The 27,841-nt window shown below is 42.9% G+C and overlaps 2 protein-coding genes across 9 annotated transcripts in view; both read left to right on the top strand.

Annotated features, from left to right (window-relative positions):
• Nucleotides 1-242: 242 nt before the first annotated feature.
• Nucleotides 243-20,756, top strand: PIGA (phosphatidylinositol glycan anchor biosynthesis class A). 8 transcript variants are annotated; one of them, XM_039508391.1, is made up of 7 exons: nt 445-737; nt 3,540-3,668; nt 4,531-5,315; nt 8,525-8,657; nt 12,088-12,220; nt 13,751-13,957; nt 16,675-20,756. In XM_039508391.1, exons 3-7 carry the CDS (start codon nt 4,601-4,603, stop codon nt 16,936-16,938), a joined length of 1,452 nt encoding a protein of 483 aa, XP_039364325.1. In that variant the 5' UTR covers nt 445-737; nt 3,540-3,668; nt 4,531-4,600; the 3' UTR covers nt 16,939-20,756. The 8 variants fall into 8 exon arrangements, with proteins under 8 accessions (XP_039364346.1, XP_039364357.1, XP_039364325.1 ...); XM_039508384.1 differs by lacking the exon at nt 445-737 and adding an exon at nt 2,571-2,676; XM_039508375.1 differs by lacking the exon at nt 445-737 and adding an exon at nt 2,571-2,676 and having other exon boundaries at nt 3,530-3,668.
• Nucleotides 20,757-24,856: 4,100 nt separating this feature from the next.
• The window catches only part of ASB11 (ankyrin repeat and SOCS box containing 11), a 34,910-nt gene continuing 31,925 nt past the window's right edge, over nt 24,857-27,841 (top strand). Inside the window, exon 1 of the mRNA XM_039508455.1 lies at nt 24,857-25,004. Coding sequence (XP_039364389.1) covers nt 24,998-25,004 — 7 coding nt within the window. The 5' untranslated portion in view covers nt 24,857-24,997. The remainder of the gene's footprint in view (nt 25,005-27,841) is intronic.

The following is a 27,841-nucleotide window of genomic DNA, read 5'->3' as shown; positions in this document are numbered from 1 at the left end:
CGACGAAGGGGTTAAAGGGAAGTCCGGGCACGGAGCGCCACAGAACGTCAAGGACGCCACGTTCCGCCCCTTCCCCTCTCAGCGTTCCAGGGCTGAACCGAGCTGGGGCATCCGATTGGCTGCTCTGTCCCGCGTGACTTGAAGCTGCCCGCTCCATTGGTTGGCTGCTCGGGCGCTGGGGCAGAGCGGGGGCGGGGCTGTTGTCTAGGCGACGGGGGCGGGGCGGGGCGGGGCCAGCGAGTGGCCGCCGCTCCCGCCTTCCCGGAAATGGGTGGATCCGGCCGGCGGCAGGTCGGTGAGTGACTCTGCCCCGCTCCCTCCCTTGGGCCCCCCCGCGCAGGGCCGGGGCGCGGGTCCCCTGGTCTGCCCCGCCCCCGCCCGGCCTGTGGGGCGGCCCCGCCCCCTGTGACGTGCTCGGCTGCGCGGGGGCTGCTCCGACCCCCCCCCCCCCCCCCGGCCCGCAGCCCCCGGGCCCCGCTGGCTGCAGCGCCCGGCTGGGCCGGGGAGGAGCTGCTGTCACTGCCCCCCCCGGTGACAACCAGACCCTGCAGCCCGGGCCACGATCCGTCCCCTTGTGTGGCAGCCCCGTCCCCTGGCCGCGCTCGGCAGGAGGGCTCGTCTCTCCCGGTGTAGTGTAAGTACAGCGCCGTGCGCGGCGGGGTTCCAGCCCCCCCGTAACCCAGACACGCGTGGCGGCTGCAGGCTACTGCTTGTGCAACGGTGTTTGCAGCGCCATGGTAGGTTTCCGTCCCGCAGAGCCTCTTAATGTGATGATTGTCTTACAATGCGGTAGAGGCTCAAGGTCATTAACGTTAGTGGTTCATGGGCTCCAAAGTTGCCAATAAGGGTGGGAACTCGATGTCAAGTGTTTGTGCCTTCCTGGCTCCTGCACAGTGCTCACACAAACATGTGCTGTTTTGTTGTAATGAAAGTATAGGGAGGCTGAAGCAATATCTTTTGTAGGACCATTTTCTATTGGTGAGAGAGAGAAGCTTTTCAGCTGCACAGAGCTCTTCTTTAGGTCTGGGAAAGGCACTCAGTGTTATAGCTAAATACAAGGCTGAAGAGGTAGTTTAGCATAGATAGCGTATATTTTAAGAGACCATTTCCAATGAAGTAGCCTGTTAATGCCCCTGTAGTTGTAGGACAAAAAGGAGGAGTTAATGGGTTACAGATTGTTGTGATAATCCATAAATCCATTGTCCTCATCCAATCCATGTTTTTTAGCGTCTAGCAAAGTTATGAAGTTAAGTTCTTAGGCTCATCTTTTGAAGGTGTGGTGTCGGCTTCCTTTGAGGATGAGGGCTCAAGATGAGTCAAATGTAGAGTGAGCACTTTGTGAAAAGTGTAATACAGTGTTTTTGTCTTTTATTTTCCTGTGTGAGTTCAATTGAGAGCATAGTGGTTGGTTTCACCCATATAGTTGCTATTGGGACATTTAGTGCACTGGATGAGGTACACCACACGTTGTGATAGGCATGTGTAGGACTCATAGAATTTGAAAGGTGTGTTATGGGGGTATTGATCATTGTAGCAATAGAAATAAGTCTGCAGGTTTGCATCTGTTATAGTGGCAGGGTTTGGTGCCACTTTGAGTTGGTGTATCTGGTCTGTGGGGAGCTTTCTTCTTCTGATGATAAGCTTGGAGATGTTGGGATTGTTTGAAGGCCAGAAGAGGGGGTTTGGGAAATATTTTTCAGGGTGGGATGCTCATTGAGTATGGGTTGTAATTGTTTGCTGATACCCCATATAGGTTCCAGTGTGGGGTAGTAGGTAACAACTAGGGGTGTGCAGTTGGAAAGGGGTTTATTTTTGTATTAAAGCAGGTTCTTTTGGGGTATTTGGGTAGCCCGTTTAATGTTGCAATCTAGTTCTCTAGTTGAATGTCTGTGTTTGGTAAAGGTGTTTTTGAGTGTGTTAAGGTGTGTATCTCAGACCTTCTTCTCAGAGCATATTCTGCAGTATCTGAGTGCCTGGCTGTAGATAAGTTTCTTGCTGTGTTTGGGGTGTTTACTGGATCTGTGAAAGTAGATGTGGGGATCCATAGGTTTCTTGTATGTAGTTGTCTGTAGGGTTCTACTGAAGCTGATTTTGGTGTCCAAGAAGTTGATACTGTGTGGGAGTGTTCCAGAGAGAGTTTAATGGATGAGTGGTGGTTGTTGAAGTTGTGGTGGCAGTCTGAGGGAGTTTGTCATCTCTCCAGAAGATGAAAATATCATCGATGTATTCAGGTATATCATTGTTTTTGTGGTATAGCTCAAAAGCTTGTGTCTCTCACCAACAGGATTTGGTCCAATAAAATATATTATCTCATCTACCTTGTCCCTCTAATATCCTGGGACTGACATGGCTGCAACTACACTGCATAAACCTATTGAAAGTGCAGCATTTGTAAACCAAGACCTGGACCCCGTGTCTGGAAGATGTACTTTCATAAAAAACAACTTATTGGGCATGATGCAGGTATAGCTGTGTTAAGTTTTGTGGTCTGTGAGATACAGTAGTCCAGACTAGATCAGTGGCTTTCAACCTTTTTTCATTTGTGGACCCCTAAAATATGTTAAATGCAGGTGCAGATCCCTTTGGAAACCTTAGACATAGTCTGTGGACCACAGGTTGAGAACCACGGGACTAGAAGATCAGGTGGTCCCGTGTGGCCTTCAAAAACTATTTTAGGTAGGAGTTGCCTCACTTCGTTTTATGGACATGTAGTAAAATCATATGATGATGGTTAGATTTCTTTAAAAATTGTTATGGAAGAACAAAATATAGCCCTAGTCCTGCAAAGGAACCTGCAAGTGTGGACACCTGTATGGAGTCCCTGTGAAGTTAAAGAGTAACATGTGTGTGGACTCCTTTACATGACAGGAGCCAATTATATTAATATGTGGGTCAGAAACTCAGAAAACCGACCAGAATTTTTATGGTCAATATAGTAATTATCCCTGCATTGTGAAAACAAGTGTATGGTATTTTACAATAATTAAGGCCTGGCTTAAAGAGCTTAAAAACTGCTAATATATAGAAAAGATAACATATGCTTATGAGGTGGGAGGGACTCTTCTTAATACAGAGTGTAAAGAGTGAATGCCAAGACATGAGATGAAAGGACAAGTCTGAGTTTTTACTTCAAGATGGTGTGATAATGATCCTCTTTTCTTAATAGGACTGTTAATCTGTGTGTGTGTAACATATATACTGGTATATAGTATACTGTACTCACTAGCATTATGTTAATGAAAGGCCAATATACAGTTTATAAAATGTGGTATTGCTTAAAAGAATGTGGAACATGCTGCTGCTGTAATAGTGGCTTTTATAAAATTAAGCACTTTTATTGGTTTTTTATTAACAATGTCTAAGGCACATTGGTAAGTGCTCTGTTGGTATGAGATTGTAATTCAGTACTAAAGTATTGCATGTAGTTCTTCAGCTTTTATTGCTAAGCAGAGTTTTGTGGTAACTATATAAGTGGCCCATCAGTCTGGTATCATCCCCAATTCCTATCCACTGTCCTGTTTGGTCACAGAAAACTGCAGAAAAGATCTGGGGTTCTGTTTTCCTGCCACTTGGAGCCAAAGAACACCTCTATCTCCTTGCTTGATGGTCCATGGGACGAGCAGACAGAGTCACAAGAGGCCATGGAGCCTTACAGATTAATGAGGGAGGTAGTTACCAAAGGCAGGATGTGGCTGGGAAGGAGGGTGGCTTCTATTATAGGTGGATGGCATAGAGCAGAGGTGGGCAAACTACAGCCCACGGGCCGGATTTGGCCCCTCAGGGCTTCAGATCCGGCCTGTGTCGCTGGTGGCACCACGTCCCTGTGGTCCCCGGGGGGAGGAGGGGAGAAGGGGAGGCAGAGGGCTCCTTGCGTTTCCCTTGCCTCCAGGCACTGCCCCCGCAGCTCCCATTGGCCGGGAATGGGGAACCACGGCCAATGGGAGCATTGGGGGAGGTACCTGGAGGCGCGGCAAGGGCAGCGCACGCAGAGCCCTCTGTTCCCCCTGTCCCAGGGGTTGCAGCACTTCCTGGAGCGGCATGGGGCCGGGGACAGGGCAGGCAAGCAGGGAGCCTGCCCTGGCCCTGGTGCGGATTGCTGCCACCCTGGAGCCCGAACCCCTCCTGTACCCATCCCCCAACTCCCTGCCTGCACCTCGCACCCTTTCTGCACCCCAACTCCCTGCCCTGAGCTCCCTGCTGCACCCTGCACCCCTGTGCACCCCAACCCCCTGCCCTGTGCCCCCACCCACCTGCACCCCAGCCCCCTTCCCTGAGCCCCCTCCCACACTCCACACTCCCTCCCGCACCCCAACCCCCTGCCCCGGCCCTGCATACAATTTCCCTATCCAGATGTGGCCCTCTGCCCAAAAAGTTTGCCCACCCCTGGCATAGAGCTTCCCAAAAGCTAGCGCCAGCCCTACAGAAACTAAAATGCTAATATTGCTGTAGCATGAAGGTCCTTGTAGAAGTGACAGTCTTAAGCCCTGCTTCTTTATGTATTTGGCAATAATTTTTTTTTCACCATCTTAGGTAATGAGCAGGCCCAAATCTACAAACTGGCTGGCTACCAGAAGGACTGATTTCTGAACTTTTTCTAAGTATGGCTTGCAGAAGAATAGGAGGCCATGGACACTCTCTCTCTCCAGCTTCCTCCATTAACTGCGTAAAAGCCCTAGCAACTGGAATTCGAACACATAGTATATGCATGGTATCTGATTTTTTTTATCCAAATATGGGAGGAGTGGAAAGTCACATCTACCAGCTGTCACAGTGCCTGATTGAAAGAGGGCACAAAGTTATAATTGTCACCCATGCATATGGAAACCGAAAAGGCATTCGTTACCTCGCCAATGGTCTGAAAGTTTATTATTTACCTTTGAAGGTCATGTACAATCAGTCTACAGCAACAACGCTCTTCCACAGTCTGCCTCTGCTCAGGTACATATTTGTGCGGGAGAGAGTCACCATAGTCCATTCCCATAGTTCGTTTTCTTCCATGGCTCATGATGCACTCTTCCATGCCAAGACAATGGGTCTACAGACAGTTTTTACAGACCATTCTCTCTTTGGATTTGCTGATGTCAGTTCGGTGCTTACAAACAAACTTCTAACTGTGTCACTGTGTGATACAAACCACATCATTTGTGTCTCGTACACTAGCAAGGAAAACACTGTACTAAGAGCCGCACTGAATCCTGAGATCGTATCTGTCATCCCTAATGCTGTTGATCCCACCGACTTCACTCCAGACCCAAGTAGGAGGGATGATAGTATGATAACAGTAGTTGTTGTCAGCAGGCTTGTTTACAGAAAAGGTAATGAGGTCCAAACTGTAAGTTGCTTTTCAAATAATTTTTTTTCTCATTTTTTTTAAATGGGTGGTAAGAAATGTTCAGTATTTAAGCAACTGAATACAGATGCCATATCTGTGACCAAAGGAAAATGCGTTGAATCTGAAACAGTTGTTTCACTCATTTCCCTCTTTCCACTTCCATGTATTAAGTCTAAGGGCCTGATCCTAAGGGGCTTAACTCCTATTGACTTCATTGGAACAGAAGCTGGCCCTGGACAGCCAGCCCTGTGAGTCACCAAGTGACTGAGGGTACTCAGCAGTTGTCATGGAGTCACAGGGTCTGCGCTATGCCTGCAGCCTGTCTCCAGTCCCCTGGAAGTGACCTATGTAGTGTGCCCCAAAGACCCACACAGTTCCACAGGGGGAGGCCCATGGCCTTTAAGACCCCAAGACTGGGCCTTCAACATCTGTGTTCACTGTCTGTTTCCATGCCTCCTTGCAGCAAATCCAGCCAAGCCAGACTTCCATGGGAGGCTGGTACTGGGGTACAGGGGAATGTTCTTGTTGAAAGAAAAATTAAACCTACGTCCGCTGATATTTTTTTTAAAATTCTTTGGTCTTAGATTTTGAATATATGTACACTTCAGTCAGATTCATTTAAATTTTGGACTTGTACAGACTCTACAGTAAGGTCCCATTTCTACAGTCAGTGGAAATGAGCACTTGCTGCGCTCACACAGAACCCCATTGAAATCAGTAGAACTCTTGGCAGGCACAGTGCTGTCCCTGCACGTAGTAAATGTATGTTTGTCCTGACAATGTCCCTTTTTAAATTAAATAACTATATGAAACTAGCTAGGTCCCACTCCTATAACAAATCCTGACCGGTTTAAAAAAAAAAAGTTTTCCCTTTTTCCTCTTTAATTGTAGCAATGAGCTGATATTTAAGCAAATAAGCATCGTAATCTTAAAAACCTGAAAGTGAAGCTGTTTAATAAGTGAAAATTGACTCATTTGATTTTAATTGCCCCAGTAGGTAGAAATGGAAGGCGTAAACAAAGAATATAAACCAGTGATACTCAGACTGAGGCTCGTGAGCTAAAAGTGGCTCTTTAATGTGTCTCTTGTTTGCAGCACGTGATATTAAAACATTGTGTGACTTCATTATTAACCAATCGGGATGCTCCACTATGTTATTAACCAATTGTAGTTGATAAAATAATAATGGTCAGTCATTTTGCTGTGAGAATAATATATATATGATTTATCATACTGTTTAAATATGAATATATATTCCTATAATAAAAGAAACAATGAATTCACATTAGCTCTTTTGAGTAATGTTGATTGCTAATTTGGTTCCTGAACCACTGAGGTCTGAGCATCACTGACATGAACTGTGAAAATTTTAATTTTTTTCACTTTCCGTAAGCGTAGGTGGGGCTGGTAACAGAGGTAAGGAAATCTGTTTACTACATAATTTTTAATTGACAGTATGCCCTTGAAGAGGAGAAATTAACAGAATTTTAATGTTTATCATAGGTTTTTGTTTTCAATTGCTTTTGTTTATTATAATTGTAGAAAGAAGGAAGAAATTTCTTGATACAGTAAACCTAAAGGTTCTAAATTTTTAGTTCAGGTTTTAAAAATGCTGTGTCAAATACAGCATATTGGAATACCGTAGTGTTGCTGAGTAACTGTTAATATTCTGATCACTCACTCTTTATCATTCAGAGTAATATACATACAACATACTAATTCAGGCTAATATACATACATATAACTAAAATAGTTAAGCTAATGAAAAATATTCTTAATGGAATTCATAAATATTTTTACTGTTACCATGAGTTTTTTTTGTTGGAAGGTGGGGGAAGGAACAATATGAGGCACTATTTGAGCCATTAAAACAATATGGCCATCACAAGAATTCAATGTGATGTTAATGGCCTAGTTCCTTTCTTTCTTTCTTAAAAAATAGATGGGAGGGACTTGTGGAGATTTGCTCCATAAGGATTCCAGCCTGACGTTTCTTCATTGTCACCTTATCAGGATTTGTTCCCCTCCCTTGCAGAAAATGGCGCAGGGTCTTTAGCTAAACCTGGGGGATCCTTGGGAAGCCAGGGACATTCATGTGGATTTCCTGTGCCTCTGTACTAGTTTGGCCTCCCCCTCACAATGGCTTCATAGAAGTGCGGCTCAGTCAGATCACAGATGTAGGGCATACAATTTGGACTGAGATACTTCTTTTAATGTAAATCACCTATCTCTAAATTTAAGTACTGAGTCTTTTTTTTTAAATATCATATCCGTACGACCAGTTTTAACCCAATGCTAATTAAAACATTAGAATAATAAAACTGTAGTTTTAGTTTCATTCTTTATTTCTGCTTTTAGATTCCTTTTGCTAGTTGATTTGGGGTCCAGTACTTACTTTATAAAGAGGTCCTGAGTGGCCCAGAATCTCCACAACATTGCATGCTTAGGTCCTGCCCCTGACAGGGGCGGCTCTAGGCACCAGCGGGCCAAGCGCCCGCTTGGGGCGGCTTCCTGGGGAGCCAAATGACGCCCTCCCCAGGAAGCCGGAGCCGTGGGAAGAGGGGACCCGCCGCGGGACTGGGGAAGGGCGGCGCAGCGCTCCGCGCTGCTTGGGGCAGCCTACTTTGTAGAGCCGCCCCTGGCCCCTGATGTGCCCTTCCTGTTCCCAGCCATCCACCTTGTACCAGGACTTGCAAGGGGGTCCTCAGAGGGAAAACCTGCAGCTGTCCTCCTCAGTTCCTGCACCAAGGGAGTTATCTGACCAGAACTGAGGCTTTTAGGGTCCCTTTACTGGTAAAAGAGGTTGGAGCTGGGGTGAGAATCTCACCCATTTACTTCATTGGGTCTACTCATGTGACTAGAGTTGCAGGATTGAGTCTTCAGCTTTTTAGCAAACTGTGTTCATATCTCAGTTGTAGCACTTGGGGTTTTGATGCCTTGTGCAGTAATTTTCTGTAAAGTTGAAAATGTTATGCTTAAAATAAGCAAAGAGGTTATGTAATTTAAACACTTCTTACACTCTTGCATTCTGCTAGTTCATCAGTTTTGATATTTTAATAGCCAGTGATGCAACCGTCTTTCAGAGATCTCTGATTTTGACATGTGAATAGTGTTACAGGAATGGATGGCATCAGAAAGATAAGCTCTAAACTCTCAAATACAATAATAACTGCTCTACATTTTGTATTTTAGGTATAGATTTGCTTAGTGGTATAATTCCTGAACTTTGTCAGAAATATCCAGATTTACATTTCTTAGTTGGAGGAGAAGGACCAAAGCGAATAGTTTTGGAAGAGGTACGGGAAAGATACCAACTACATGACAGGTTTGTTCTGTGTGTCTGTGGTTACAATGTAAATATAAAAAAGAATATGCTGAAACAATGAGGGGGTGGAGGGAAGTGGGTAGGGACACAGATTAAATGAGAATAAGCAGACTCTTGCAAATTTACACCCTGATTCTGCTAGTTGGTTTGTGCAGGCAGATCTGTGCCAAGCCCCAGTGAGTTCAGTGGACTCTGCACAGGCATAAAGATCTGTCCACACAAATCCAGTTGCAGGATCAGCATTAGAGTCCTAGCCATCGCAAGCAGTATCATACAGTGAAATAAGGTGTCAGTGGTTAGGCAGCTGGTTTGCTGCCACTGCTGCTTATCAAGCTGAACAGAACTGTTTTATTGTGCTTCCCCCATCTGTGTACCCACCTGTTGTCTCATTTTATACTTTGACTGTAGGCTCTACGGAGCAGGGATTATCTGCTTGGCATTGTACACACACATAAACACAGTGGGTCCCTGATTGGCACTTCTAGGCGCTATCATAATAAAATGATAAATTAATAGAGGTAGGATCTGTTTCCATAGCAAATATTGGTGTGAGTTGTTTCCTCTTTTTTTTGGTGGGGGCGGGGGGATGAGAAGAGCTTGTTTTTCTATTGGACAACAATATGGGTTGCCTGTTCATTGTTTCTGCATATAATACCAACCAATAGAAACAAACAGAAATGAAATCCTCACTGGATTAAAATACTGTTTTCTACTTAATTATTTACACTGCACTTATTATTGATGTTTTGGTATATTCAAATTTACACACTTAAACTAAAAATAACTTTTCATTTTCCAGCCAAAAATTTAGTGGGTTTAAAAAAAGCCTACCTGAATATATGAAAACTATAGTAGAGGGTTGCACAGTTCATTGTTTCTGTGGGTTCAGCTCACTGCACACCCAGAGGCTCCTTTCATTCCTCCAATGCTCTTCTTCCGCCCCTCCCCCCCCCGTGTGCCACCGTTCCATCCCCCTCTTTCAGACCCTCCCTTCAAATCCCCCCTCCCCCCTCAAGGCAGGGAACTCCCTACAACCTGGCACACCTTCCCTCATGGCTGGGGCTCTGTGTGCCTTCCTACCTGGGTCCACCATTCCCATGCCAGAGGTTCTGTGTGTGCCCTCCCTCCTCCCCCCTTTATTATTTCTTTTCTCTCTGAGGGAGAAATAATTCAGGGTGTCAACATGTCTCTCTTCTGGTTTTCCTATTTCCCCCCAAATCTAAAGGGTTCCTCCCACTGATGCCTAGAACACTCCCTGAATTTTTAGAATTGATTAGATGTTGTGCTGAAAAGTTACTGGTTGGCCAACAGATATGAAAAAGCGATCAGTATTTCGTTTCTCTTTTTAAATCTACTGCACATGTGCAGGACATGCTTTCCTAAATACTTTTACTAGAGATGTGTATATCCCTGTTATGTATTACAGACTTCAAATATCTGTCTGATAATTACCCAGAAGAAGCCATTTTGATTTCTTTAGTGTGATTTTATAACGTCCAGAAAAATATTTTCAGACTATTTCCTGGTTGCATTTCATGTGGGACAGAATTTTTATAGTCTCATAGGGGTTTTTTTTGTTTGTTTGTTTTTTTTATAATAGCTAGAAAGGTCTATCGTGACTCATATATTCTGGCCTTCTGCTTAACACAGGCCATTGAACTTCCCCTGAATTAATTCCTGTGTCAGGTCCAGTAGTTGTTGAGTGCATATTTTTTAGGAAGAAAAATCTTCCCTCCTCTCTTGCCCACATGATCTATCCTGAATACATTATAACCGGGGACTTTAACATTTCAATCATGCAGATCTTCCCATCAGGTTTCAATAACACCAACCAGGTCAAATTTATGCTCATAAATGATCACTTCCAATTCCTCTTGCCTATGAGCTAAGTTCCTAGCATTCATGGAACTCTGTATTTACCTTGATTAATTTTATTCTTGATATCTTGATTTTGTGCTAAATGAGTTCTCATTTGTTCTCCCTTTTCACCCTACCTTTTTGTTATTAGTTTAACACCTTCCTGACTAGTCTAGTCAGCCAGTCCCCTAGACGATGGAGGCCATACAAATTCCATGGCGCCCTCTCCCCATAGAAGGTGATCCAGTTTTCCACAAAACCAAAACCCTGTACTTTATAACACTTACCTAGCCAGCGGTTTGCTTCTAGAAGCTTTTGTTTGCTGTCTTCCTTCACTCAGAGGACTTCCTTCCTCGCCTTCAGCACCTTTCTAAGTTCTCTAAAGTCATTTATAATCTGAGTTATCACATGAAGCAGTGTCAGTAGCGTAGATATGCACCATCACTAGTGGAGTCTTGCCTGTCAACTGCAGAAGCCTGTCTAATCTTGCAGTCACATCTTGTGTCTTGGCTCTGGGAAGACCACATGCCATCCTGTTGTCTGCCTGTCCCTTGCAGAATGTTCTTTCCATTCTGTAGCATAGAATCCCCAACAAAGATCATCTGTCTTCTTTGCATGTTTGGAGATCTTTGTGAGCATGGGGGATTTTCTTATGGGTTGGAGTGAGCAGCCATGCTCAGGTATGTCCTGTGTGCTCTCCATTCCATCTGACTTGCTGGATCTTCAGACACACTTTTTACCATGTCCATACTAAGAATCTGGTAATGATTGGCTATTTCTAGCTGTATGGAATTCCTGTGGTCCTTGCTCAATTGGTCACAGTCTGTCCATCTTCTTTTTCCTCCAGCAGTGTAGAATGCCGCTTTGTTCTCTTGCCCTCTGGCGGTTACAAGCTGCCAGTACTGTCTGGTTTCCGCTCTTTCTGGTTCCTTGGTCATCAAATCCTTCTTGAACCTGGGATGATGATACGTTCAGAGTCTGGTTGTCCAGGTACTCAGCCTCTCAGATATGCAGTGTCAATATCTATTCTTTCAAACCAAGGGTCTTATCTTCAGCACAACCACTAACTTCCACCCCAAACAAAGTCTCTTTTGCTTCAGGCAGGAAAGAAATCATGGCACATCTGTTGCAGGTTACAGCCACTTTTCCATTGCTGGTAGTCATGGTATTGAATATAGAAACATACCAAGAAAGAGAGCCTCTCACTCTCCCTGTAGAACTTCCCTGTTTGCTGCACTTGTTTGAACACGGGAGACTGATACATTTGGAATATTAACCAAATAACACAAAACTTCCCTTCTTAAACTAGAAAACATGGTAGAAATATTTTAAAGGCAATTGCCATAAAAACTCAGTTTTTTCAAACAGTTGGTTTTTCTTTTCAAGCTAAATACAGAGCTTTGATTAAAAAATTAAGCTTTAAAGAAATTGGAATAAGATAGTGTCCACTCTGCTTTAATACAGTACTATGTACACACCGTTAACTGTATGTTCCAAAATATTTGTGTAATGTTTTGTAGCATTATTACAGTATGTGAAACCAGTGTTTATCTTTTTCTTTAACTATGGGCAGAGTGCGTCTTTTAGGGGCTTTGGAACACCAGGATGTTAGAAACGTGTTGGTCCAGGGACACATTTTTCTCAATACTTCTCTCACTGAAGCCTTCTGTATGGCGATTGTGGAAGCAGCCAGTTGTGGTTTACAGGTAAAAGAATCTTTGCTGTATAGAATGCATGCATACATATTTTTACAATGCTTATTTTCATAATATATACTTATAACGGTGTATTTCATCTGAGGATCTATAAGCAGTCTACCAAGGTGGGCAAATATTAATCCACATTTACACATCCGCTGGAAACTGAGACGAAGAGAGGTTAACTGATTTGCTTAGCTCCCAGAGGACGTTCATGTAGAGTTGGGAATAGCATACAGGTCTCCTAACTCCCAGTTCTCTGAAATAACCAAGCTGCCTCTTCAAAATGCTGTTCTGTATGTATTTTTGAAAGTGTTTTTGGCCAGTTAACTCTCTGTCCATGGACAATATATCTATTAGACTTTTGCCTCTACCTTCCATCAGCAATAGGTATTTGAAGAAAAATGTTTGGTGAATATGACCGATCTTTTGATTAATTCATGTAGCCTTGATTGAGCCATTGTTCTTAACACTGTTCTTTGGCTGACTCAAGAGCTGGCATCCATTTCTTAAGTCAGCTGAGGAAGTATTTATTCTATGTAGAGATTTCACATTAAGAGGAAAGAGGAAAAGAGATCAAAGACTGGGACATTCTTGGTAGAATCCCTTGCTGGCTTGTATACTTTTGTGAGTGTTATGAATCCATGTTAGTGTTGTAAGGGTTAAAATAGCAACTGAGCAGAGTCATGCTGTCAGACATTCCATTCCCACGTACCTTTTAAAATATAGAGGCTGTCTTGGGCATAGAGAAATTTAAATGATGGGGACTGGAATCCTCTCCAGAGATCCATGATAGTAGATTCTGCCTGCTAGCCTCACCCCCCTCTCCAGTCACAAGTCCCAGTATCCATTCCCTTTCCACTTGCTGCTTGGGGTGAGTTCTAAACTTTTTTATTACTGCCTAATAATAATAGAACTGCCAAGAGTTTGTGTTCTACTTCCTTGCTTTTTTTTTTTTAGATTAAAATTAGTATTCCAAAACTTTCAGATATGTTATGTTCTTGTAAATGTTAGTGACACAGAAGCTCAAAAGTGTGTGTGGGAGATAAAACAACCCCCTGCCCCTCTCAAATTTGCCTACTGGCCTTTTCCCCTTGGGGATGGTGGAGGTGAGGGGGGGGGCACGAAAGAGGCAGTGGGGAGGGAATCCAAGCCTGATTATACATAATAGTTTGTATATTGTGACAAGCACCTTAGGGAAAGATAATTCCCTTCTTTGAAAATTTCTGTTGTACATAATACTTTCTGCTTCTCCATGTGAGGTCCCTTTTTCTATCCAAATATTGATTCTGAACATCCCACAGCTAAGCTACTGCACTAACACCTCTTCTAGGGCCAAGACCTGTAGTTATCATGCAGATTAAACTCTTTTTGAAGTCATTTGATGTTGTGCTTGGAAGGCACCTGCAAGGTTGGATCCTTTGTTTTGATCTAAAGTACTCCTGTTGAGCAATTTTGTCTTATTACCAGTCTAGTTGTATTTTAGTGAGTTATGTTATGCAGCATGCAAACTACTTAATTGTTTTGTTGCCTCCAAAGGTTGTGAGTACAAGAGTTGGTGGAATCCCTGAGGTGCTACCAGAAAATCTTATCATTTTATGTGAGCCCTCAGTGAAATCTTTGTGTGATGGTCTGGAAAAAGCTGTTGCCCAGATCAGGTCAGGAACACTACCAACCCCAGAAACTATCCATAACAAAGTAAAGACATTCTATACATGGAGGAATGTTGCAGAGAGAACTGAAAAAGTACGTAGACCTCTACTTCTGACTGTCTTAAAGTGTGATTTTACTCGAAAAGTGACTCTATACAAGTAGCGTTGTGAAATTCTGTGTATTATTTCAATGATACCCATATCAAATGTGCATGGTTTAACAAATAGAAAGTGAATGTTTTCTCCGCCAACTACTAGCCCTGTAAATTCACACTACCACTAGAAAATCAAACTGGATTCTTTCCTTGTTATGCACCGTTACCAACAATAAAGATTCAGAAGTGCAGATAATGCCGTCAGTTATGTCTGTGTAACCCCATTGTTTTCAGTTGGTTTGTACACATGTAACTGCTTGACCTTGGAATTAAAAAAGGTACTGAACAAGTCTGATGCACAAAAAGGAATAGAATCTGTCTGTCTCTGGCTCTGCCAGATTAACAGAAGTAAAACTTAGTGATTAAAATAAGATCTTAACATCTTCAGATACAATTGGACACACAGAAGTTAAGGATACGTTGAGTAAGAAGTTGCCATGTTTTCACAGCCACTTATCAGAGTAGACCTGTACTTTACATGTTAGTACTTTTTTTACATTAGTGACAAACTTTACCTGTTATAGATAATGCAGTTATAACTTGTTGCAGCAAGCACCTCCAGCTGACACTTCTAGAAAAACTGATTTTGGCCTCAAAGGGGTTGGTAAGAGATAAAATAACATGCAACTTAATGTCAACTTGGTTTTATCAGTGTCCTGTAGGATAATGATATTTTAAAAAACAAACACACCCATAAGATTGTATTTCTCTATCCATTTCGTTTTAAACTTCACTGTTTTCAGTGTTTTAACTTGCACTTTAAGAATACCTTGTCATGCTGAAACATTCTTATTGCACATTACTCCAGTATTGCTGTTGATGTCAGCTATGTTGGCTAACCGTTGTTGCATAAGGAATATTAATGTTGCAGCTACTGTAAGAATATAGTCTTTTAATCAATAGTTCAGTGGTCCTCAACGCGGTGCCTGCGGGCACCATGGCGCTCGCTGGGGCATCTTAATGCGCCTGCGTCCTGACCCCCCGGGAGAGCACCCGCCGAAATGCCGTCGAATTTCAGCGGCATTTTGGCGGGGACGCCTCTTGATGACGCCGCTTGCCGTCGACAAGTGATGTCATTGAGAGGCGTCGCTCTCGAATTTCGGCGGGGACGCCTCTCGATGATACCGCTTGCCATCGACAAGTGACGTCATCGAGAGGCGTAGCCGCTGAAATTCGGCAGCATTTCGGCGGGTGCTCCACCGCCAAAGTGGTCCTTCAGCTGGTGCCCGCCAGCCAAAAAGGTTGGGGACCACTGCAGTAGTGGAATAGGAGATTAAAAGGGTTGTATGTAACCTTTTAAAAAACAACTACTCTTTGAAGTGTGATTATAGAGGTTAGTTTGGTTTACTTTTTAGGGAAGAGCTCAAAGAAACTGGATTCTAAACAAACTAGGAAAATGTTGGGATGAGTAGAAGAGTCACATTTTTCAACCATGAAACAATACTGGTTATTTGCAGAACTAACTTCACTTTTTCTCTGAAATAACTGCCGCATGATAGTTGCGGTTCAAAGGCATGGCTTTGGGGCTATTTGAAAACTTCCATTATCTATATGTTGTAGATATTTATAGTGCTGCCTTTTTAGTATAGCACCATTCTCTAAATAGCAGTTTTGAATAATAGTACTCACTAAAAAGAAAGTTGTCGCTTATATATTTTCAAGCCTATTCTATTATTGTATTAGTAACTCTTACAAAGTTATTTTTATCAAGAAAGCTCTAGAGTGTGTCCCACTTACTCGCTAGCTGCAGGTACAAAGATTAGAATTTAGACAGCCCTACCTGATTTGCATGGATGAACAAAGAATCTTTGTGCTGCAAATCAAGTCGTTAAATCACTATGGTTTGTTCCTGTGTGTGTGTGTGTGTGTATAGGCTTCTAATTTTACATGTATACACACACATGCACACCCCCTTTACCTTTAATGTAAGGATAGCAAAAGAGCTTCAGACTTCCTCTCATAAAGAAAAATAGAATTTCTGATAAAATGGACTCACAGTGTTCAGCATTCCAGGATTCCCACATATTTTTGTGGGCAGGGAAAGTAATATGCTTTTCATTATTTATCATCATGATGAAGTGTGAGTGAATAGAGTTTGAGTCTGGATTGGTTGACTTTCATGGAAAGTTAGTTTTTTCTAACTGGAAATCCTCCTTAAATAGCTAAGTGTCTGATCCTTTTTGAATCCCACTGAGCTCTTGCCCTTAGTGATCTCTTGTGATGATGAGTTCTGCAAGGTAATTTAATTAAGTTGGGGAAAGTATTTCCTTTTCATCAGTTTTAAATTTGCTGCCTTTCTGTTTGACTATCTCCTTGTTCTTCTATCATGAGAGGCTGATTAGTAATGTGTGATCTTTCACTCCTCTGTGCCATTCATTATCAAGTTACACACAATAATGTTCCAATCTTTTAAATCTGTCTTCCTGTGGAAGTTTTTCCACCTCTTTAGCTATTCTCATTGGGTTTTTTTTTTTTAAAAGGACAGTCTTTTATATGTAAGAAACTATTTTTGTTGGACACTCCCATCTAAGTTTGGAACAGGATCATTATTATGTGCAATACATAGTAAAACACAGTTTTGCCTAATCTTCAGAGATAATACATCATAAAGATGACTCGGCAAAATTTTAACTCTTTCCTCATTCCCCTTTTTCAGGTGTATGACAGAGTTGCAGATGAAGTGGTATTACCAATGGACAAGCGGCTTGACAGACTGATATCTCACTGTGGCTCAGTGACTGGGTGTATTTTTGCTCTTTTTGCTGTATTAAGCTTCCTTTTCCTGGTATTTCTGAGATGGATGACTCCAGATTCCCTTATTGATGTTGCAGTAGATGCCACAGGTCCTAGTGGAGCATGGACTCAACAGTATTTTTCTAGTAAAAAAGGAAGTGAGAGAGAAGAGATTTCAAACTGTTAAAAATGTTTTAAGTGAGGAGGAAGGGCATTGCTGTCTAAAAGGTTTTAGTATTTGCTGTTTTTAAACTCTTATAAGCTTTCCTAAATTGTTGGAAAGAAACTTGGTAAAATGTGCTACCTCAAGTTAGGATTGTGCCAATTAGTTTTGGGGAAAGATTTAAACATATGCAGTTTATGGACATAATTCTTTTGCACTTAAAGTAGGGAGGAAAGTGGTAATATGCACAGCTCAGGTGTAAAACTACCTTCAGAGAGACAAGAATACTAGATTTCATCTGCTATTAGTGTATTATACAGAGAATGAGCATGAATTTTTCATGGCACCTGGGGTGGCAAAACACAAAATTAACTAGCTTTAGATGGTTTTTGCCAACTCCTGATATTTGTATTGATGTATTGGAGACCTGTGAAGAATTGGCAAAATAAAAATACCTACGCAAATCAATCAAAAACTGAAAAGTGATATGTGAAATCACTTCTGTAAAAACAAGCACATTACCGTGTAGACTTTCAACATTTGATGTATTGCTAGCCAGCTCTTGTCCTACCCAACTGTGTCCCCTAGTCAGACACTTCTGGCTGCACAAACCTAATTTTGAAAGGGTTCTTCAATGTTCTGCCTAAATGTGATCAGTATCTCTCTGAGCTATCAAAACTCCATTATAGAATTTTTTTTGATATTTTAGAAAATGCTAAATACTGCCTATTTCACTCTGACATGTAAAAGTCACATTGTATTTTGTTTGTTTTTAAAGTACTCATGAAAGTGAGGGAATTATATTATTTTTTAGAAACCAGCATAATGCAAAGACACAAGCTTCCAAGAATAGCTCAGGCTTGCCAACTTCTCCAGTAGACCGTGCCAAAGTGTATGGTAACTTCTGTTTGTATGAGAGATGTAGATAAACATCCACCAAGGGCTAGACAAAAACTACTTTTTTTTTTTTCATTTTTGACATCAGTTGCATTTGAATTCATCTTCAGAAGAGAAAATGTTAAATGTTATGACACCTAGACTGCACCAAAGATATTCTTAAATGAATCCAGCAAGTTAAATCTCTTTCTGGAAAAAGTTAGTGGATCTGGCCAATAGATTTGCATACTCCCTGTGAGGTGAGAAATGTGGTCCCTTGCAGTCATTGGTTCGCTAGCCCTAATCTAAGTAGTCTACACCTATATCAATCAGAAAACAACTTTGAACACATAAGAAGAGAAGAGATGATATTTCACATTCCTGTAAAGTAACTCTCTCAGGACATTATCTGTTGTATGCACTGGATTAATTTCTTGCTATAGCATTGTTTTAAACTGAAGAGGTTTAACGAACCTGTGCATAATGAAACTCTCCGTGATATAATTGTATTCTGGATGTGCAATATGCAAAGCTATGTTTTCAGAACTTTGCAGAATAATTTTGAACATGCAACCAGTCAATGTTTTGTACAAACATCTTCTAAAATTTAAGTTTATTTTGCTGTGTTGGGGTGCAAAGTTGACAACTTTTTTTTAAAACTAAATCTGTTTAACAGTATTTTAATGAAGCACTGATGGGATTATGAGAGGCACACTGTTTACAAAGTCTAAGATTTAGCTTCTTCTGTTAGAAAAAATGCTCAGCTCTAGATATTTAACATACAGTAAACATACATTTGAACATTTTTTAAATGTTAAGAAAAAAGTAGAGATTAAATATAGTACTACTACAGAGATTGATAAAGTGGGTAAAGTTGTAGGTAACACTTTACTAAGGAGAATTTCATAACTTTTAAAATCTGGTGCACTATTTATTTTTTGTAAAAAAACAACTTCTAAAAAATCACTGATACCATTTCAACTTAGTTTTGCAATAAGTATTTTTGAAATGTTATGTTGATTTCAGTTTTCTTTTGGAACTTTTCTGTTTTGATTGCCAAAAGCATATAGGAACTCATGTAAAGCATACAGAACTCATAAATTATACAAAACTCAAATGTGGAGTAGAAGGAGAATTATATATGATATTCTTTCTTGTGCCAGAGTATTACATGCTTCTGACTAATACAATAAGTCCTTCTTATAGTCTTGTATAATTTACAGGTTACCCAAGTCTTCTGTACCTTGCAATAAAGCACTGATATTTTTAGTTATAACATGCATACCCAGACACTAGCAACGTATATGGAAACTTACTGCACTGATGCTGCTGCTCACTATTCTAGCATTGTAACTAGAATGTTCTATGGTAAATGACGTATAAAAGAAAAGGGTTTTGGCTTGTTGCAAATGAAGTTTAATCTGACTGACTTAACTACAAATGTACTGTATCTCAAACAGTGTAGTTTATAATATCTGTAGTTTGCCTGATCACTCTACCAATTTCCTCTTTTCAAATACCAGGTCTTTGACCTCGTCAGTGTATCCATGAATAGTTCCACTGAACTCAGTAGGATTACTCTCCTACATAAAGTTACTCCATATACATAAATGTTTGCAGATCTGGGGCCTAAAATTGCAGTGTGCAAGTTAGATGACTAAAAGTGGGCAGGATGGAGTCATTGTCTGGCTATACCAAAAGAAGGACAAGAGACACTTGATATGGTTTTAATTAGGCTGCAACTTTATTATTAGATGTCCAGGACTACCCAGCAGATAAGTCTACAGTGCAGATAACCCCATATTCATTCAGTATCTACCTGGGGACTTCCTCTAGCTCCACTCTTCCCCCCCCCCCCCATCCAGGGCCCCCAGCCAACCCATTGATGGGACTTTACCATCTCTCCCCCCGCTTGAATGAGGGTTAAGGTTAGCTATAAGAAAGGGGTTGGCTCCCTGCCGTACCAGTCATAGGAGCCCCTCTCAGAGAGAGAGAGAGAGAGACAGACACACACACCCCCACCCCCACCAGTTCCACTCCTTTAACCAACACCTCCTTTTTTAAGTCCTTTATCAAGCTATTTATCTGGTCACGGTACCTTCCCTATGGAGTACCTGCACTAGACAAGTATGCAAGTTAGATGAGTAAAAGTGGGCAGGGTGAAGTCACTCCTTTCACAGTCAGTGAGTGATTCAGAAGACAGCAGTGGGCAACAATGGGAAAAGGAGAGGAGGAAGAGTGCATCCGAATACATGAGCTGTAGCCCACGAAAGCTTATGCTGAAATAAATTTGTTAGTCTCTAAGGTGCCACAAGTACTCCTGTTCTTTTTGCTGATACAGACTAATACGGCTGCTACTCTGAAACATAGAATAGAATATTTGTGGGACTGACAGAGGCATGGAATACTTGAGGAACAAAGTACAGAAAGCCCTGCAGAGTTCATGGGTAAATGCTAGTATAATAGTAAACAAATAATACTTTTTAAAAAATCTGAAGATACAATTGTGAAATGTATTTTCCACTTTTACAAATAATATCCATTAAGTGTTACCAAACAGTGAATCAAACCAACTGAAGAAATAATGTGTCTTAAATGGAGCAAAGTCTGAAAGAGACCTTTTGAATAAAGGATTACAGAAGACATTTCCCTCTTCTTGATGGAGTGGGTCATCTTGAAAACTTGAGTGGTTTGACCTACTTCTTTATTTCAAAGATGATGGAAACCTTAAACTGATTTGCATTCCATAGCATGTGAGACCTTGCCTCTTGTGCCTAGACACTCTGTACAGACACTGTGAACATACATAACAGCATGTTGATAATGTAAAATAACCTGTTAAAATCAGAACAAGTATCAAGTGAATATGAATGCCTCCTTACTGTATGATATTCAAATGCTTTTTTAAGAGTCTAGATAGATCTATAAAGGTATATCAAATTGTAATGTTTAATCATTTTTGTGGTCAAGGCTTTCTGTATAAATATTTTATAATATAAATTTATTTTCCTTTTGGTATTTATTGATCTGTTTGGCTACCGTTTCACCTTTTATCCATGCCTGGACTTATAAGGATTTAAGTTTGTCCCAAAAAAATACTGACTTACCAACTTTACTAAATGTCCCCTTTCCCTTAAATAAAACAGTAGAATTTCAAAGGGGGGGGGGAATGCTATATACATAAGCATAGAACACCAACGACTGTCCAGCCCCCAATATATGCTTTCTACTTGATATGCCAGGTGTGCATGCTGTGTGTGTGTGTTATAGTAAAGAACGTAAGTATGTTTCAGCTGGAAAGTTATTTATTGGTTTTCTGTTCCCCTAAGTTGTTCTAGGTCCTTTCCAGAACATAGAGAAGACATGAGCCCTATCACAAATACGTTACAGGCCAAGTCCCTGACCTTGCAAACATTTGTGACCAAGTCCCGTGGGACTACACTTGTGTATAAATTTAAGCATGTATACGTGTGTTAAATCGGGCCCTTAAGGCTCATAACATAGAAAATCTATGCCAGAAAAATAACAAAGGGGAAAGGAGGACAGCGCTACAAGAAGACTCTGTCTCGGCCCAGTGAGTTTTAGTGGATTTTTAAGTAGAAATGTTATTTTAGCATACATTGTATTTACACGGGAGCTGCTCAGGGAATTTGTTTCTTGCATGCAACTCCCTGCAGGATTCAAAGCAATAGTGAATTGACTTGCATGGCTTTCCTGTTTTCTAATCTGTGCATCATCAATGTAAACACAGGTGTGTAAGAAAAAAAAACCTGAAATTGTTTTGTTATACAGCTGAAACTAGCATCATGCTAAAATATTCTTCAAGTTACAAGCAAAATGTGTAAGTTAACAGATGTGGATATTGGATCCTTCAGGTTCCTACTTTATTCTCACACCAGTGTAAATCTGCAGGTCAGGAATGGGCACTGGCTGTGTATGTCTTCTATTTGCATGAGAACTAGCATGGGATAAGCACCTCTCTGGGTGTGTCTGCCATGTGTGCTAAGCTTTTTAAATGTATCTGAAATAATTTTAGCTTCAGGCACCTACAAATTCAGCTTGTAAGAAATGTACATCTGCAGCTCGAGGGTTGGCAAGACCTAAGGTACAGCAGTTCATTCCTAATCTTCTAGGGGCTCTTTCCTATCTTCTGACCCATTTTTGTTTATACAAGAGCTCAACTAGGTTACTCCCCAGTGTCAGCTAAGATTAAAAGACCCTCTATTGCAGAGGTGGGCAAAGTACGGCTCGTGGGCCCCTCCTGCCTGGCCCCTGAGCTCCTGGCCCGGGATGCTACCCTGGCCCCTCCCCTGCTGTTCCCTCTCCCCCGCAGCCTCATTTTGCTCCGCCGCCGGCACAATGCTCTGGGTGGTAGGGCTGCGAGCTTCTGGGGCAGCGCAACTGCAGAGCCTGGCCAGCCACCGGTGCTCCAGGCAGCGTGGTAAGGGGGCAGGGAGTGGGGGGGGGGGATTGGATAGCGGGCAGGGGAGTCTGGGGAGGTGGTCGGGGTAAGGGTGTGGATAGGTGTCAGGCTGGTCAGAGGGCGAAGAACAGGGGGATTGAATGGAGGCAGGGGTCCCCAAGGGGCAGTCAGGAATGAGAGGAGGGGTTGCAGGGGGCAGGCAGGGGTTCTGGGGACGGTCAGAGGACAGGGAGCGGGGGTGTGTGTGGATAGGGCTGGGGTCGGGGGGGGGGGCAGATAAGGGGTGGGGGTCAGGCCATGACCCCCTCCACTAACCGGCCCTCCATACAATTTCTGAAACCCAATGCGGCCCTCAGGCCAAAAAGTTTGCCCTCCCTTACTCTATTGAAAATGAATTGCTGTTGAAGCTTAGCCATTCTCCCCTGCCTCCACTCCCCACATCTTTGAGAAGTTAAGAAACTAGTGTTTGAGGTTTGATTTAAAAAAAACCCTGCTCTTCATTTACCACCTGTCAACATGTGCACTAGTAGTGTTGGTGTCACTAGGCATAAATCTAGGTAACTCGGGAGGATGGCTCTGGGCCTATGTGAACCAAAGTACCCCTATGTGAAGTGCTTCTGTTAGCCTTACTAAACTTTTGTAACCTCTTGTATTATGTGCTGACTACTGGCAGCTGCAAGGCCGGTTGGTACTAGATGCAGCCAATACTAGATAAGATAGGCGGAAAGCAGATGCTGTAATCAAGGTTATATGCATGAGAAAGTTGCATGAGAAAGTAGCCCCCACGGTGGGAAAAGTACAGATAAAAAGAAACAAAAGGGGTATAAATACTGGGACCCCGCCTGCATGCGGGTGTGCAGGATTTGAGATGGTTTTTTCTCCCTTGCACATTATTTGAGCTCAAATAAACTTGGTTTGCTTCTCCACCCTGGTGTGTTAATTAGTGCAACGCACACCGGGCAACAAACCCCACTGTTGCCCCTTTGGGCCGGCACCAGTAGCTTATGACACACAACTATTTAGCTGTCTTCCTTGTCTGTGACTATGCAGGCAGTAGTTGATGAGTCCTGTAGCTGAAATCCTGAATTAGGTGAGTTTTCTGCCAAGTTTTAACAACATTTCTTGTTCAGTTTGGGGTTAAATCCTCAGTCAGGTGGCTAGACTCTGTGCATAGGGATAATTTTTCCCCTTGCAGAATAAACTTTTTTTTTTAGCTGAAAATACTATTTTTCTCCAATGAGCAATGCTATTCTCTATTAACCTTCCTTTGTTGGAAGTTAGCAATGTTTGCATCCTCTTACATTCACATTGTCCAGCATTGCACAGGAATGGACTTCCTATTTGTCCAGGCAGAGGAGGGGAGAAGAAAGCACTGAAATTGTTCTTGGAGTAGATGCAGCTGTGTGTTCCACTTAGGTGTGTGCATGCCCTAGCAATATCCGTAGGAGGCAACACTCGTGTCTCATGGCCATAGCTCCTCCCCTGGTTTTATGAGGTGGCACTGCCCCAAGCCTCCTTCAGTTCCTTCTTACTACCCTTGGCTGGAGTCGGAGCTCTGTGTGGTTCTTAACCTCACAATTCCCCTTTGACTTAGTTGTATATAGTTAGTACCCTTAGTAACAGTATTAGCTAGTTAGTTTAATTGTTTTCCCTGGTGTTGCCCTCACCAGGGTTAAAACATTGTGACCCCCAACAATGACCCTCTTACAAGGTGCTTGCTCTGCTTCGGTGAGGCTCATGTCAAAGAGTGGCATTTGATCTGTAAATATTCATGAAACAGGTGGCTATACACCTTTGCCTAAAGCAGCACCTTCTCAAGCAGGCCACGGGGCATGTTTTGGCACTGAGGGTTCATCACGCAGAATCACCATTTACAGTACATTGTGTCCTTCCTTTTGGTTTCTGTCCCCTGGATTTTTACCAAATGTACGGTCTTGGTGATGGTGTACCTTGGGAAGAAGGGAATCCATGACTTCTTGTATTTGGACAACTGGTTACTAAGGAACAGGTCCAGAAAAGAAATTCTCTTTCAAATACACATTACACTGCACTTACTTGACTGTCTGGAACTCATCCTAAACCAGGGTTTCTCAAACAGGGGTCGCTGCTTGTGTAGGGAAAGCCCCTGGTGGGCCGGGCCGGTTTGTTTACCTGCCCCATCCGTAGGTCTGGCTGATCGCGGCTCCCACTGGCCGTGGATCGCTGCTCCGGGCCAATGGGAGCTGCTGGAAGCAGCACGGGCTAAGGGACTTACTGGCTGCCACTTCCAGCAGCTCCCATTGGCCTAGAGCAGCGATCTGCTGCCGGTGGGAGCCATCTGCTGCCGGTGGGAGCCATGATCGGCCGGACCTGCAGACGGGGCAGGTAAACAAACTGGTCTGGCCCGCCAGGGGCTTTCCCTGCACAAGCGGTGACCCCTGTTTGAGAAACACTGTCCTAAACACTGGGAGATCAACACTTGTCCCAGCTCAGAAAATTGAGTTCTTTGGGGCCTTAACAGACTCTACAAGTTCAAGACTGTTTTTACCAACTGACTGTTTTCAGATGATTCACCGGCTTTGTCTCAATCTGTAGTCTCAGCCTTCCATGACAGTTCAAATGTGCCTAAGGCTCTTGGGCCACATGTCCACATGCTTGCAAGTGGTTTGGTTCATAAGGTTGTGTCTTTGCACTCTTCAAATGTGTCTCAGGACAGTTTATCTTCCAATACTTCACCCCGGGACAGTTTTCTGTGCCTCCCTGCATTGATCCTGGACTCCTTGCAGCGGTGGATGGTTCAGAGGAATGTACGGTATGTCAGGGCGTTCCCTTCATCTGGCCTTTACCAACTAGGACGGTTGTCACTGATGCCTCCCTGATGGGTTGGGGAGCACATCTGGGGTTGCTGGAAGTTCAGGGTCTTTGGTTGGAGCAGGAAGCTTCACTTCACTTTTTGAGACCGCATCAGAGGCTTAAGTATCAGAGGGGTAGCCGTGTTAGTCTGGTTCTGTAGAAGCAGCAAAGAGTCCTGTGGCACCTTATAGACTAACAGACGTTTTGCAGCTCATGCTGCAAAACGTCTGTTAGTCTATCAGAGGCTTAGTGGTTCACATATTTACTGACAATACCACCACGATGTATTATGTGACCACTCCAGGATGCTCTGCCAAGAGGCAATCGAGCTGTGGCAGTTCTGTATCAAGGAGAGTATCACTCTGATAGCCTATTACTTGCCTGGGGTCCAGAATACTCTCATAGAGCATCTCAGTAGGAATTTTTCCCTGAGTCATGAGTGGTCTCTGAAACCCAGTGCTTTGTGAGTTATCTTCGCAGCTTGGGTCATCCTGACGATTCACCTGTTTGCTACGAAGTATAATCTGAAATGCCATCTGTTCTGTGATAGAGAGAGCCTCAGTTCAGGCTCATTGTCCAACGCTTTCCACCTCAGCTGGCAACTATGCACTTTTCCTACAAGCCCAATTATTCATTGATTTCATAGATTTCATAGACTTTAAGGTCAGAAGGGACCATTATAATCATCTAGTCTGACCTCCTGCACAACACAGACCACAGAATCTCACCCACCCACTCCTTTATCAAACCCCTAACCTATGTCTGAGCTATTGAAGTCCTCAAATAGTGGTTTAAAGACTTCAATTCCACAGGCCATCTTTGAGATGAAAGCAAATCAGGCCAAGCTCATCCTCATTGCCCTGGCATGGTCTAGGCAGTGCAGGTTTTCTGACTTCTCATGTTGTCAGTTCAGCCTCCCGTACCTCTTTTTCTCCAGCCCGACCTGCTGACACAGGATCATGGTCACGCTTTGCATCCTGTGCTCAGGTCCCTGCATTTCACTTCACTGTTTGGCTGTTCTGTGGTTGAATGAGGAGGATGTGTGGTGTTTGGCAGCTGTTTGACAAGTTCTACTCAACACAAAAAAGCCCTCTACCAGAATGGCACATTCAGCAAAATGGAAGTGGTTTTCAATGTGCTTGTTGGCCCATGAAGTTCAGCCAATGCTGGCTTCTGTCCAGGATATCTTGTAGTATTTGCTGCACCTTCAGTTGTGAGGCCTTAGCTTAGCTCCTTGAAGGTGCATCTGGCAGCAATATCAGTGTTTCATCCTCCTATTCATGGAAGGATTTTCCAATGCGATGGTAGTAAGATTCTTAAAAGGGCTTCTTTGTCTCCATCCACTGGTGCGGGACCCTGTGCTGTTGTGGGAGCTTAATACAGTCTTAGTGGCTCTGATGGGACCTCCGTTCAAGCCTTTGGCATCTTGTCTCTTTCCTCTATTCTATCAAAAAACTGCATTCCTGGTGGTGATAACATCAGCAAGGAGAGTCTGTGAGTTGCAGGCTTTGATGGCAGAGCCTCCTTACATACAACTCTCCAAAAACACAGTGAAGTTGCGGCCACACCCAAACTTTGTGGCTAAAGTGGTTTCTCAGTTTCATTTGAACCAGGTGGTATATTTGCTTGTGTTCTTTCCTAAACCACATTCATTTCTGGAGGAGCAGTGCCTTCACACAATAGATGTCAGATGATGATGAGCCTTCTATCTGGACAGTACTAAACCCTTTCATGCTTCACCTCATCTGTTTGTGTCATATGCAGATCGTCTGAAGGGACAGGTGATCCCTTCACAGATGGTCTCTACATGGATAATTTCCTGTATCAAGGCTGCATACAAAATAGCTTTGACTATGCCCCCTCAACAGATGCAGGCTCATTCTATGAGAGCGCAAGCTATGTCAATGGCATTCTTAAGTGATGTCTCATTCTTGGACATTTGCAGGGCTGCATGTGGCTGTTGATTACATTTGTTTCTGAACCATTATGCCATTACTGCAGCATCCAGAGCAGATACAAACTTTGGGAAGGCAGACCTGCAGTCCTTGTTTAAGTAGACTCTGAGCCCCACCCCCTTTAGATACTGCTTGTGAGTCACCCTAGTGGAATACATAGCTGCATCTACTGGAAGAAGAAATGGTTACTTACTATAACTGGTTCTTGAGATATGATGCAGACATGCATTCCTGACTGTGACGGGTTTCCCCCGGAATGTCACCTAGAACTGGGGTACTACTGAGCCCTGTGATGTACCAGCCTGGGCTCCCTCTCACACTGTGCTGCTGTGACAAGCTGTAGACCGCTCCCCCTAGCATTCACACAGGCAGGGACACACCCAGCTGCAGTTGCATGAAGGCTCTGGCCAGCCACTGCATGAAGCAAAAATAGAGAGGCTACAGTCAAGGTAACCTACAGCTCCCCAGGCATGGACCCCCCTCTGGAGTATAAATCCAAAATTATACCATCTTGCACTGTACAGGAACTTATACAATGTAAATTCATAAATAGTTTGCCCCTCCTTTAATGTGGAGAAGAATATGCAACAAGTGTGTGTTAACTAAGATGAGATTTTCCCCAGACACTTCAGTCAAAGGCACACTGGTTCAGAGAAGGGAAAAACAAGTTTATTAACTACAAAAGATAGATTTAATTGATTATAAGTGATAGCAAACAGATCAAAGCAGATTACCTGGAAAATAAACAAAACACAAACTAATAGATTGGATATGAATGAGCAATTTCTCAGCCTGGCTGATGATACAAGCAGTCCACCAGCTTTCCATACACAGGCTAGAA

Source organism: Mauremys reevesii, linkage group 1 (genome assembly GCF_016161935.1).
Source record: "Mauremys reevesii isolate NIE-2019 linkage group 1, ASM1616193v1, whole genome shotgun sequence".
In the NCBI taxonomy this organism is placed as follows: domain Eukaryota; kingdom Metazoa; phylum Chordata; order Testudines; family Geoemydidae; genus Mauremys; species Mauremys reevesii.
Note: the sequence above shows the minus strand (reverse complement) of the source record. Positions and strands in the feature narration are given on the sequence as shown.